General features: G+C 50.3%; 1 protein-coding gene and 1 long non-coding RNA gene across 3 annotated transcripts in view; both read left to right on the top strand.

Moving 5' to 3' along the window:
• The window catches only part of LOC115183140 (rho GTPase-activating protein 8), a 39,603-nt gene extending 28,269 nt beyond the window's left edge, over window positions 1–11,334 (top strand). For both annotated transcript variants that reach the window (XM_029744470.1, XM_029744471.1), the window contains 6 exons: window positions 1,747–1,857; window positions 2,000–2,073; window positions 2,456–2,533; window positions 4,817–4,945; window positions 6,828–6,931; window positions 10,759–11,334. In XM_029744470.1, the coding sequence (XP_029600330.1) occupies window positions 1,747–1,857; window positions 2,000–2,073; window positions 2,456–2,533; window positions 4,817–4,945; window positions 6,828–6,931; window positions 10,759–10,956 (694 nt within the window). In that variant the 3' untranslated portion in view covers window positions 10,957–11,334. The remainder of the gene's footprint in view (window positions 1–1,746; window positions 1,858–1,999; window positions 2,074–2,455; window positions 2,534–4,816; window positions 4,946–6,827; window positions 6,932–10,758) is intronic.
• On the top strand, window positions 50–1,321 carry LOC115183142 (uncharacterized). The gene is made up of 3 exons (XR_003873968.1): window positions 50–186; window positions 478–865; window positions 1,041–1,321. It is a non-coding gene; the product is annotated as an uncharacterized LOC115183142 (long non-coding RNA).
• Window positions 11,335–14,335: the final 3,001 nt, after the last annotated feature.

Genomic DNA, 14,335 nt, shown 5'->3' with positions numbered 1-14,335 from the left:
AACTACTTGACCTTAACCCTAACTACCTGACCTTAGCCCTAACCCCTGACCTTAACCCTAACTACCTGACCTTAACCCTAACCCCTGTATCCATGTATCCAACCACGGAGGTACTGTACTGTATTCATGTATCCAACCAACCACGGAGGTACTGTACTGTATTCATGTATCCAACCAGCCACGGAGGTACTGTACTGTATTCATGTATCCAACCAACCACGGAGGTACTGTACTGTATTCATGTATCCAACCAGCCACGGAGGTACTGTACTGTATTCATGTATCCAACCAGCCACGGAGTTACTGTACTGTATTCATGTATCCAACCACGGAGGTACTGTACTGTATTCATGTATCCAACCACGGAGGTACTGTACTGTATTCATGTATCCAACCAGCCACGGAGGTACTGTACTGTATTCATGTATCCAACCAGCCACGGAGGTACTGTATTCATGTATCCAACCAGCCACAGAGGTACTGTACTGTATTCATGTATCCAACCAGCCACGGAGGTACTGTATTCATGTATCCAACCAGCCACGGAGGTACTGTATTCATGTATCCAACCAGCCACGGAGGTACTGTATTCATGTTTCCAACCAGCCACGGAGGTACTGTACTGTATTCATGTATCCATCCAGCCACGGAGGTACTGTACTGTATTCATGTATCCAACCAGCCACGGAGGTACTGTATTCATGTATCCAACCAGCCACGGAGGTACTGTATTCATGTTTCCAACCAGCCACGGAGGTACTGTACTGTATTCATGTATCCATCCAGCCACGGAGGTACTGTATTCATGTATCCATCCAGCCACGGAGGTACTGTACTGTATTCATGTATCCAACCAGCCACGGAGGTACTGTATTCATGTATCCAACCAGCCACGGAGGTACTGTACTGTATTCATGTATCCAACCAACCACGGAGGTACTGTATTCATGTATCCAACCAGCCACGGAGGTACTGTACTGTATTCATGTATCCAACCAACCACGGAGGTACTGTATTCATGTATCCAACCAACCACGGAGGTACTGTATTCATGTATCCAACCAGCCACGGAGGTACTGTACTGTATTCATGTATCCAACCAGCCACGGAGGTACTGTACTGTATTCATGTATCCAACCAGCCATTGAGGTACTGTATTCATGTATCCAACCAGCCACGGAGGTACTGTACTGTATTCATCTATGTAACATACAGTTGAAGTCAGAAGTTAATACATTTAATATACATTTAAACTACATTTATATAGTAGTTTAGTGGAGGTCAACATTTTTTTTCCTGAGATCTTGGCTGATTTCTTTTGATTTTCCCATGATGTCAAGCAAAGAGGTACTGCGTTTGAAGGTTGACCTTGAAATACATCCACAGATACACCTCCAATTGACTCAAATTATGTCAATTAGCCTATCAGAAGCTTCTAAAGACATGACATCATTTTCTGGAATTTTCCAAGCTGTTTAAAGGCACAGTCAACTTAGTGTATGTAAACTTCTGACCCACTGGAATTGTGATACAGTGAGTTATAAGTGAAATAATCTGTCTGTAAACAATTGTTGGAAAAATTACTTGTCATGCAGAAAGTAGATGTCCTAACCGACTTGCCAAAACTATAGTTTGTTAACAAGAAATTTGTGGAGTGGTTGAAAAAACACGTTTTTTTAATGACTCCAACCTAAGTGTATGTAAACATCCCGACTTCAACTTTATATGACCATGTATTTACTACAGGCATGACGAGAGGCTGCGGGCGGCCCAGAAGGGAGGTCCGCACCCCTCATCTAAGACTCCTCCCCCCAGACCTCCCCTGCCCACTCAGCAGTTTGGAGTCAGCCTACAATAGTGAGTATTTAGCCGAGTCCCCTTTAATCGTCCCCTACGCCCCCCCCCCCCCTAGCCGCTCCATATTTCCACCATGGTTATGCCAACTAATATGATGTACCAATACTGCAAGCCGACTGAACTAGACGTGTTCTGTTTCCAGTATTGTTGAGAAGAACCAGGGTGTTATGATCCCTCCTGTGATGTCCCAGACTGTGTCTTATCTCAAAGACAAAGGTAAGAAGCTAGGAGCTGTCTGGTAGGACCTTGGATCAGCTACAGGACCTCTACAGTAATAGTTGAGGTAGGAGCTGTCTGGTAGGACCTTGGATCAGCTACAGGTCCTCTACAGTAATAGTTGAGGTAGGAGCTGTCTGGTAGGACCTCGGATCAGGTACAGGACCTCTACAGTAATAGTTGAGGTAGGAACTTGGATCAGCTACAGGACCTCTACAGTAATAGTTGAGGTAGGTGCTGTCTGGTAGGACCTCTACAGTAATAGTTGAGGTAGGAGCTGTCTGGTAGGACCTCTACAGTAATAGTTGAGGTAGGAGCTGTCTGGTAGGACCTTTACAGTAATAGCTGTTGAAGCCTTTCACTCCCTCCCACCTCTCCTCAGGCCTCCAGACAGAAGGTATCTTCAGGAGGTCCGCTCGTGTTCAGCTCATCAAGGACGTCCAGAAGCTCTACAACCAGGGTGAGATGGAACCTCTATAACATCCATAATAACCTTTATAACCTCTATTAGCTGTACAACCAGAGGGAGATGGAACCTCTATAACATCCATAATAACCTTTATAACCTCTATTAGCTCTACAACCAGGGTGAGATGGAACCTCTATAACATCCATAATAACCTTTATAACATCCATAATAACCTTTATAACCTCCTATAAGCTTTTTAACCAGAGGGAGATGGAACCTCTATAACATCCATAATAACCTTTATAACCTCTATTAGCTCTTTACCCAGAGGGAGACGGAACCTCTATAACATCCATAATAACCTTTATAACCTCTATTAGCTCTACAACCAGGGTGAGATGGAAACCTCTATAACATCCATAATAACCTTTATAACATCCATAATAACCTGTATAACCTCCTATAAGCTCTTTAACCAGAGGGAGATGGAACCTCTATAACATCCATAATAACCTTTATAACCTCTATTAGCTCTTTAACCAGAGGGAGATGGAACCTCTATAACATCCATAATAACCTTTATAACCTCTATTAGCTCTACAAACAGGGTGAGATGGAACCCTCTATAACATCCATAATAACCTTTATAACCTCTATTAGCTCTACAACCAGGGTGAGATGGAACCTCTAACATCCATAATAACCTTTATAATCTCTATTAGCTCTACAACCAGGGTGAGATGGAACCTCTATAACATCCATAATAACCTTTATAATCTCTATTAGCTCTACAACCAGGGTGAGATGGAACCTCTATAACATCCATAATAACCTTTATAATCTCTATTAGCTCTACAACCAGGGTGAGATGGAACCTCTATAACATCCATAATAACCTTTATAATCTCTATTAGCTCTACAACCAGGGTGAGATGGAAACCTCTATAACATCCATAATAACCTTTATAACATCCTTAATAACCTTTATAACCTCATTAGCTCTATAACCTCTATTAGCTCTACAACCAGGGTGAGATGGAAACCTCTATAACATCCATAATAACCTTTATAACATCCTTAATAACCTTTATAACATCCTTAATAACCTTTATAACCTCTATTAGCTCTACAACCAGGGTGAGATGGAAACCTCTATAACATCCATAATAACCTTTATAACCTCTATTAGCTCTACAACCAGAGGGAGATGGAACCTCTATAACATCCATAATAACCTTTATAACCTCTATTAGCTCTGCAACCAGAGGTAGAGGAGCTGGAATGTTGAGCCGAGGCAGGGCCCGGAGGCGGGGTCTCCCGGGGCCAGAGGCGGGGTCTCCCGGGGCCAGAGGCGGGGTCTCCCGGGGCCAGAGGCGGGGCTTTTATCTCTCACTACCAGAAAGCAGAGATCAATAATAAACCAGATCAACCTCCTATCTCCTCTGTCTCAGATGACATCACACCGCAGCCCCATGTCCCCCCCCCCCCCAGACTTCTGTTGACTGCAGCAGGCTGAGTTTCCATGAGTCAAACCCCTTACTGTCTGAGAACATGTAGAATCAATCCACCACATACTAGAAACTGTACAGAGAGAGATTTGTAGAAAAAAATGACAATTATAACAATCAATAATTCCATTTCAATACTTTGAATGTAGCATTTGCATCAGGGTTGTCCATGGGATGGTTTTACTCTGGACTCAGATAGACATCCTGTGTGCTCAGTATTCATAAAGAAGTCCAATGGCCACCATCAGTCAGAGGATGAATTTGTGGTCCAGGTTTTTTAGCTGCTCAGTTAGTCTGTTATCAGGTCTCTGGATAGCTGGTCTATGTGCAGAAAGAAGAGTACAACTCTCTGTCTCTCTTCCTCAGGGAAGCTCAGTTAGTCTGTTATCAGGTCTCTGTCTCTCCTCCTCAGGGAAGCTCAGTTAGTCTGTTATCAGGTCTCTGTCTCTCTTCCTCAGGGAAGCTCAGTTAGTCTGTTATCAGGTCTCTGTCTCTCCTCCTCAGGGAAGCTCAGTTAGTCTGTTACCAGGTCTCTGTCTCTCTTCCTCAGGGAAGCTCAGTTAGTCTGTTACCAGGTCTCTGTCTCTCTTCCTCAGGGAAGCTCAGTTAGTCTGTTATCAGGTCTCTGTCTCTCCTCCTCAGAGAAGCTCAGTTAGTCTGTTATCAGGTCTCTGTCTCTCTTCCTCAGGGAAGCTCAGTTAGTCTGTTATCAGGTCTCTGTCTCTCCTCCTCAGGGAAGCTCAGTTAGTCTGTTATCAGGTCTCTGTCTCTCCTCCTCAGGGAAGCTCAGTTAGTCTGTTATCAGGTCTCTGTCTCTCTTCCTCAGGGAAGCCAGTGGTGTTCGAGCAGTATGGAGACATCCATGTGCCTGCTGTCATCCTGAAGACCTTCCTCAGAGAGCTTCCTGAACCCCTGCTCACCTTCCCCCTCTACCACCAGATACAGGACATCGTCCGTGAGTACATGTTCCTGCCGAGGCTTTTTCAGCTCTGCAGGCTAACACGCTGTTGGAACACGCTGTTGGAACACGCTGTTGGAACACGCTGTTGGAACACGCTGTTGAAACACGCTGTTGAACACGCTGTTGGAACACGCTGTTGGAACACGCTGTTGGAACACGCTGTTGAACACGCTGTTGGAACACGCTGTTGGAACACGCTGTTGAACACGCTGTTGAACACGCTGTTGGAACACGCTGTTGGAACACGCTGTTGGAACACGCTGTTGGAACACGCTGTTGGAACACGCTGTTGGAACACGCTGTTGAACACGCTGTTGAACACGCTGTTGAACACGCTGTTGGAACACGCTGTTGAACACGCTGTTAAACACGCTGTTGTGAGACGTAGGACACGGGTCCAATAATATTCGTTTTTCTAGAGTTTCTCCGTCAGCATCGTTCACACGCCCTCTTAAGCCTTAGCTCCACCCATCTCTTTAAAATGTCTCATGTCGACGGCTCTCTCCGTCGTCGACGGCGCTCTCTCTGTTGAGAGAGATTTGTGATTCGAAATGGTCGGTGATTTGTTTATTTTCTTGGCTTTCGAAGATTTTAGAAAGCCAGGGAGGGATATAGGTCTATAACAGTTTGGGTCTAGAGTGTCTCCCCTTTTGAAGAGGGGGATGACCGCTGCAGCTTTCCAATCTTTGGGGATCTCAGATGATATGAAAAAGAGGTTGAACAGGCTAGTAATAGGGATTGCAACAATATCGGCGGATAAATTTAGAAAGAGAGGGTCCAGATTGTCTAGCCCGGCTGATTTGTAGGGATCCAGATTTTGCAGCTCTTTCAGAATATCAGCTGTCTGGATTTGGGTGAAGGAGAAAGTGGGGGGGGGGGGGGGGGGCTTGGGCAAGTTTCTGTGGGAGGTGCAGAGCTGTTGGCCGGGGTTGGGGTAGCCAGGTGGAAAGCATTGCCAGCCGTAGAAAAATTCTTATTGAAATCATCGATTATCGTAGATTTATCAGTGGTAACAGTGTTTCCTAGCCTCAGAGCAGTGGGCAGCTGGGAGGAGGTGCTCTTATTCTCCATGGACTTTACAGCGTCCCAGAACTTTTTGGAGTTTATGCTACAGGATGCAAATTTCTGTTTGAAAAAGCTAGCCTTAGCTTTCCTAACTGACTGTGTATATTGGTTCCTGACTTCCTGGGAAAGTTGCATATTGCGGGGGCTATTCGATGCTAATTCAGTACGCCACAGGATGTTTTTGTGCTGGTCAAGGGCAGTCTGGAGTGAACCAAGGGCTATATTCTTAGTTGTACATTATTTGAAAGGGGCATGCTTATTTAAGATGGTGAGGAAAGCACTTTTAAAGAATAACCTGGCATCCTCTACTGATGGGATGAGGTCAATAATCCTTCCAGGATACCAGGGCCAGGTCGATTAGAAAGGCCTGCTCGCAGAAGTGTTTTAGGGTGCGTTTGACAATGATGAGGGGTGGTTGTTTGACCGCAGACCCATTACGGACGCAGGCAATGAGTCAGTGATCGCTGAGATCCTGGTTGAAGACAGCAGAGGTGTATTTAGAGGGCAAGTTGGTCAGGATGATATCTATGAGGGTGCACATGGTTACGGATTTAGGGTTGTACCTGGTAGGTTCCTTGATAATTTGTGTGATTGTAGGACGGACAGGGTGTTAAGCATATCCCAGTTTAGGTCAACATTGGAATTCATATCTCCAGATCCCAGACCATTGTGAAGTAGGAACCTGCATCAATTGCCCAACTTCCTGAATTGGGTCACATATGAAACCGACCGTTGTGACCCAGTCTATCTGAACTGAAAAGAGAACCTCAACATGCATTGTAATGTGTGACATACAGCTTTATTGTTCCAGGAGTGGAGAGCAGCCTACGAGTGACCACCTGTAAAAGCATCCTAGAGAGTCTACCAGAACACAACTACATGGTGTTGAAGTACCTGCTCTGTTTCCTGAACATGGTAACGGCACCGCACGGCAACGCACAACGCCGCACGGCAACGCACAACGCCGCACGGAAACACACCACGCCGCACGGCGACACACCACGCCGCACGGCGACACACCACGCCGCACGGCGACACACCACGCCGCACGGAAACACACAGCACGGCAACGCACAACACTGCACGGCAACACACCGCACCGCACGGCAACACACCGCACCGCACGGCAACACACCACGCCGCACGGCGACACACCACGCCGCACGGAAACACACAGCACGGCAACACACCGCACGGCAACGCACAACACTGCACGGCAACACACCGCACCGCACGGCAACACACCGCAACCACACCACGCCGCACAGCAACCACACCACACGGCGACTACACAACACCGCACGGCAACGCACAACACCGCACGGCAACGCAAAACACCGCACGGCAACGCACAACACCGCACGGCAACGCACAACACCGCACGGCAACACACAACACCGCACGGCAACACACCGCAACACACAACACCGCACGGCGACACACCACTCCGCACGGCGACACACCACTCCGCACGGCGACACACCACTCCGCACGGCGACACACAACTCCGCACGGCAACACACAACTCCGCACGGCAACACACCACTCCGCACGGCGACACACCACTCCGCACGGCGACACACCACTCCGCACGGCGACACACCACTCCGCACGGCGACACACAACTCCGCACGGCGACACACAACTCCGCACGGCGACACACGACCCCACACAACATGATACAACAACACACGACAACATAGTGCTGAAGTACCGCTCTGCTTCCTGCTCGTGATCAGAACCACGTCATTGAAACAGATCCCCATTATCCTTCTATCAGGCTGCACGGCTGATGTTCTGGCTCATCTCCAGAATACAACCCAACTGCCAAAACATCTCGCTTTGTTCTTCATATGAAGACAGTCTCTTTACTTTACTTTCTGTAAATGAATGCCGTGTAGACATTTTAGGAAAGGCCTGACCACCAAAAACAGACCACTACAATAATATACCACTGTTGCGAAAAATCAAACCCACTTCCCCTCTGTCCCATGTGAAATGCTGAGCTTTCAATTGTAGAAACCCTTCTCTCCATTCACACTGACCTTAACTAACCAGCCATAGACAGAACTAACCCACAAGGCCTCAGACAGGAAGACTGCAGATGTGTCCCAAACAGCACCCTGGCCCCTATATAGTGCACTACCTTTAACCAGGATCCGTAGGGAATAGGGAGCCATTTTGGGATGAGGACTTGCTCTGATCCAGATTGTAAAGACTCCCAGGCTATGTATAAAGCTCTCCAGTAGACAGAATAATGCTGAGCTTCACTCTCTGAGACTTTACATTCACTTCTCATGGTGATGTTAATATAATGCTGCTTGTCTGTAACCCGCATGTTAATATGGTGAGACTGTATTAGACTGTATCATCTAGTCAGATCTCTCCTGGGTGACCGGGCTGACGGGGGGGACTGGTTACCAGACCGGGCTGATGGGGGACTGGTTACCAGACCGGGCTGATGGGGGACTGGTTACCAGACCGGGCTGATGGAGGACTGGTTACCAGACCGGGCTGATGGGGGACTGGTTACCAGACCGGGCTGATGGGGGAGACTGGTTACCAGACCGGGCTGATGGGGGAGACTGGTTACCAGACCGGGCTGACGGGGGAGACTGGTTACCAGACCGGGCTGATGGGGGAGACTGGTTACCAGACCGGGCTGATGGGGGACTGGTTACCAGACCGGGCTGATGGAGGACTGGTTACCAGACCGGGCTGATGGGGGACTGGTTACCAGACCGGGCTGATGGGGGAGACTGGTTACCAGACCGGGCTGACGGGGGGGACTGGTTACCAGACCGGGCTGATGGGGGACTGGTTACCAGACCGGGCTGATGGAGGACTGGTTACCAGACCGGGCTGACGGGGGGGACTGGTTACCAGACCGGGCTGATGGGGGACTGGTTACCAGACCGGGCTGATGGGGGGACTGGTTACCAGACCGGGCTGATGGGGGGACTGGTTACCAGACCGGGCTGATGGAGGAGACTGGTTACCAGACCGGGCTGACGGGGGAGACTGGTTACCAGACCGGGCTGATGGGGGGACTGGTTACCAGACCGGGCTGATGGAGGAGACTGGTTACCAGACCGGGCTGACGGGGGAGACTGGTTACCAGACCGGGCTGACGGGGGGGACTGGTTACCAGACCGGGCTGATGGGGGGGACTGGTTACCAGACCGGGCTGATGGGGGGGACTGGTTACCAGACCGGGCTGATGGAGGACTGGTTACCAGACCGGGCTGATGGGGAGGGGAGACTGGTTACCAGACCGGGCTGATGGGGGACTGGTTACCAGACCGGGCTGATGGGGGGACTGGTTACCAGACCGGGCTGATGGGGGAGACTGGTTACCAGACCGGGCTGACGGGGGGACTGGTTACCAGACCGGGCTGACGGGGGGACTGGTTACCAGACCGGGCTGATGGGGGGGACTGGTTACCAGACCGGGCTGACGGAGGACTGGTTACCAGACCGGGCTGATGGGGGACTGGTTACCAGACCGGGCTGATGGGGGACTGGTTACCAGACCGGGCTGATGGGGGACTGGTTACCAGACCGGGCTGATGGGGGGGACTGGTTACCAGACCGGGCTGATGGGGGACTGGTTACCAGACCGGGCTGATGGGGGGGACTGGTTACCAGACCGGGCTGATGGGGGAGACTGGTTACCAGACCGGGCTGATGGGGGAGACTGGTTACCAGACCGGGCTGATGGGGGAGACTGGTTACCAGACCGGGCTGATGGGGGAGACTGGTTACCAGACCGGGCTGATGGGGGAGACTGGTTACCAGACCGGGCTGATGGGGGAGACTGGTTACCAGACCGGGCTGACGGGGGGACTGGTTACCAGACCGGGCTGATGGGGGACTGGTTACCAGACCGGGCTGATGGGGGACTGGTTACCAGACCGGGCTGATGGGGGACTGGTTACCAGACCGGGCTGATGGGGGAGACTGGTTACCAGACCAGGCTGATGGGGGAGACTGGTTACCAGACCGGGCTGATGGGGGAGACTGGTTACCAGACCGGGCTGATGGGGGACTGGTTACCAGACCGGGCTGATGGGGGAGACTGGTTACCAGACCGGGCTGACGGGGGGACTGGTTACCAGACCGGGCTGATGGGGGGACTGGTTACCAGACCGGGCTGATGGGGGACTGGTTACCAGACCGGGCTGATGGGGGGGACTGGTTACCAGACCGGGCCGACGGGGGAGACTGGTTACCAGACCGGGCCGACGGGGGAGACTGGTTACCAGACCGGGCTGATGGGGGACTGGTTACTAGACCGGGCTGACGGGGAAGACTGGTTACCAGACCGGGCTGATGGGGGAGACTGGTTACCAGACCGGGCTGACGGGGGACTGGTTACCAGACCGGGCTGATGGGGGACTGGTTACTAGACCGGGCTGACGGGGGAGACTGGTTACCAGACCGGGCTGATGGGGGAGACTGGTTACCAGACCGGGCTGATGGGTTTATTAAAGGGCTTTTTTGTGGATTAGCAGGCTTCTGTTCCACCATGTACTGTGTCAAACCAATAGGAGTAAAATACATTCCTGGAATAACAGGTCTTCTGTTGTCATACAGATCATTAGGATGTTGCCATTTTATATGTGGACTAGGTTGAATGGCAGGCAGTCTGTTTAGTCATGATCAAGTGTAAACACTTTCTCTCTCTCTCTCCCTCTTCTCCTCCCTTCCTCCTCCTCCTCCTCCTCCTCCTCCTCCTCCAGGTCTCTCAGCAGAGTATCGTCAACAAGATGTCTCCCTCCAACCTGGCTTGTGTGTTTGGTGTCAATCTGTCCTGGCCTTCTCAGGGTTCTGTCTCTCTGACATCTCTAACGCCGCTCAACATCTTCACTGAGATCCTTATAGAACATTATCATACAGTCTTCAGCTCCCGCTGCCCACAAGCAGAGGTACTGCCCTGATACCAGCCCTGGTACCAGCCCTGATACCAGCCCTGATACCGATACCAGCCCTGATACCTGCCCTGGTACCAGCCCTGATACCTGCCCTGGTACCAGCCCTGATACCTGCCCTGATACCAGCCCTGATACCAGCCCTGATACCAGCCCTGGTACCAGCCCTGATACCAGCCCTGATACCAGCCCTGGTACCAGCCCTGATACTAGCCCTGATACCAGCCCTGGTACCTGCCCTGGTACCTGCCCTGGTACCAGCCCTTGTACCTGCCCTGATACCTGCCCTGATACCTGCCCTGATACCTGCCCTGATACCTGCCCTGGTACCTGCCCTGGTACCTGCCCTGGTACCTGCCCTGATACCAGCCCTGATACCAGCCCTGATACCTGCCCTGGTACCTGCCCTGATACCTGCCCTGGTACCTGCCCTGGTACCTGCCCTGGTACCAGCCCTGATACCTGCCCTGATACCTGCCCTGATACCTGCCCTGATACCAGCCCTGACATACCTGCCCTGATATACCTGCCCTGATATACCTGCCCTGATATACCTGCCCTGATATACCTGCCCTGGTACCTGCCCTGGTACCTGCCCTGGTACCTGCCCTGGTACCTGCCCTGGTACCTGCCCTGGTACCTGCCCTGGTACCTGCCCTGATACCTGCCCTGATACCTGCCCTGATACCTGCCCTGATACCAGCCCTGATACCAGCCCTGATACCAGCCCTGGTACCTGCCCTGGTACCTGCCCTGATATACCTGCCCTGATATACCTGCCCTGATATACCTGCCCTGATATACCTGCCCTGATACCTGCCCTGATACCTGCCCTGATACCTGCCCTGATACCTGCCCTGGTACCAGCCCTGATACCAGCCCTGGTACCTGCCTTGATACCTGCCCTGATATACCTGCCCTGATATACCTGCCCTGATACCAGCCCTGATACCAGCCCTGATACCAGGCACAGCCCACCACCGCACAGACAGGCTCCACTACACAGCCCCGACACCTTGCTACCAACCCAACAAAACAGACATGCTGTGATTGCCTCCTGGGATGACCTGTTTTGAAGAAGGTCCCGACCACCTGTTGCTCCTGAAACAAGATGGCTGCCAGAATCTGTTCCTTTCTCCTGTGACATAATCCAGTTTGTTTTGCTACATTACTGACTGACATGTTGCTGTGTCATGTACACATTTAAAGTGGCGTTTAAATACAAAACAACAGTTACATACCAATATATTTTTTTTAATAATAAATAAAGAAATAAAACTGTTTTTGTTTGTTAAAAGACTAGCCTGCTCATATGGTTCTTGAACACTTCAACAGATTGTGGTTTTCCTGCTGGAGTTACATTTTTACAAAAAGAGAGAAATAGAATGTTTAAAGATGAGCTGGGTTGGAGAGGTCTATACTGCCCCCTACTGTAGTAACAACAGGTCTATACTGCCCCCTACTGTAGTAACAGGTCTATACTGCCCCCTACTGTAGTAACAACAGGTCTATACTGCCCCCTACTGTAGTAACAGGTCTATACTGCCCCCTACTGTAGTAACGACAGGTCTATACTGCCCCCTACTGTAGTAACAGGTCTATACTGCCCCCTACTGTAGTAACAACAGGTCTATACTGCCCCCTACTGTAGTAACAGGTCTATACTGCCCCCTACTGTAGTAACAGGTACTGCCCCTACTGTAGTAACAACAGGTCTATACTGCCCCCTACTGTAGTAACAACAGGTCTATACTGCCCCCTACTGTAGTAACAACAGGCCTATACTGCCCCCTACTGTAGTAACAACAGGTCTATACTGCCCCCTACTGTAGTAACAACAGGTCTATACTGCCCCCTACTGTAGTAACAACAGGTCTATACTGCCCCCCTACTGTAGTAACAACAGGTCTATACTGCCCCCCTACTGTAGTAACAACAGGTCTATACTGCCCCCCTACTGTAGTAACAACAGGTCTATACTGCCCCCCTACTGTAGTAACAACAGGTCTATACTGCCCCCCTACTTTAGTAACAACAGGTCCTATACTGCCCCCTACTGTAGTAACAACAGGCTCTATACTGCCCCCTACTGTAGTAACACAGGTCTATACTGCCCCCTACTGTAGTAACAACAGGTCTATACTGCCCCCTACTGTAGTAACAACAGGTCTATACTGCCCCCTACTGTAGTAACAACAGGTCTATACTGCCCCCTGCTGTAGTAACAACAGGTCTATACTGCCCCCTGCTGTAGTAACAACAGGTCTATACTGCCCCCTACTGTAGTAACAGCAGGTCTATACTGCCCCCTACTGTAGTAACAGCAGGTCTATACTGCCCCCTGCTGTAGTAACAGCAGGTCTATACTGCCCCCTGCTGTAGTAACAACAGGTCTATACTGCCCCCTACTGTAGTAACAACAGGTCTATACTGCCCCCTACTGTAGTAACAACAGGTCTATACTGCCCCCTACTGTAGTAACAACAGGTCTATACTGCCCCCTACTGTAGTAACAACAGGTCTATACTGCCCCCTGCTGTAGTAACAACAGGTCTATACTGCCCCCTGCTGTAGTAACAACAGGTCTATACTGCCCCCTACCGTAGTAAACAGGTCTATACTGCCCCTACCTGTCGTAACAGGTCTATACTGCCCCCTACTGTAGTAACAACAGGCCTATACTGCCCCCTACTGTAGTAACAACAGGTCTATACTGCCCCCTACTGTAGTAACAACAGGTCTATACTGCCCCCTACTGTAGTAACAACAGGTCTATACTGCCCCCTACTGTAGTAACAGGTCTATACTGCCCCCTACTGTAGTAACAACAGGTCTATACTGCCCCCCTACTGTAGTAACAACAGATGTCTATACTGCCCCCTACTGTAGTAACAACAGATGTCTATACTGCCCCCTACTGTAGTAACAACAGATGTCTATACTGCCCCCTACTGTAGTAACAACAGATGTCTATACTGCCCCCTACTGTAGTAACAACAGGTCTATACTGCCCCCTACTGTAGTAACAACAGGTCTATACTGCCCCCTACTGTAGTAACGGCAGGTCTATACTGCCCCCTACTGTAGTAACAACAGGTCTATACTGCCCCCTACTGTAGTAACAGCAGGTCTATACTGCCCCCTACTGTAGTAACAACAGGTCTATACTGCCCCCTACTGTAGTAACAACAGGTCTATACTGCCCCCTACTGTAGTAACAACAGGTCTATACTGCCCCCTACTGTAGTAACAACAGGTCTATACTGCCCCCTACTGTAGTAACAACAGGTCTATACTGCCCCCTACTGTAGTAACAACAGGTCTATACTGCCCCCTACTGTAGTAACAACAGGTCTATACTGCCCCCTACTGTAGTAACAACAGGTCT

Source organism: Salmo trutta, unplaced genomic scaffold (genome assembly GCF_901001165.1).
Source record: "Salmo trutta unplaced genomic scaffold, fSalTru1.1, whole genome shotgun sequence".
NCBI lineage: Eukaryota > Metazoa > Chordata > Actinopteri > Salmoniformes > Salmonidae > Salmo > Salmo trutta.
This window is presented reverse-complemented; position numbering and strand designations above follow the sequence as displayed.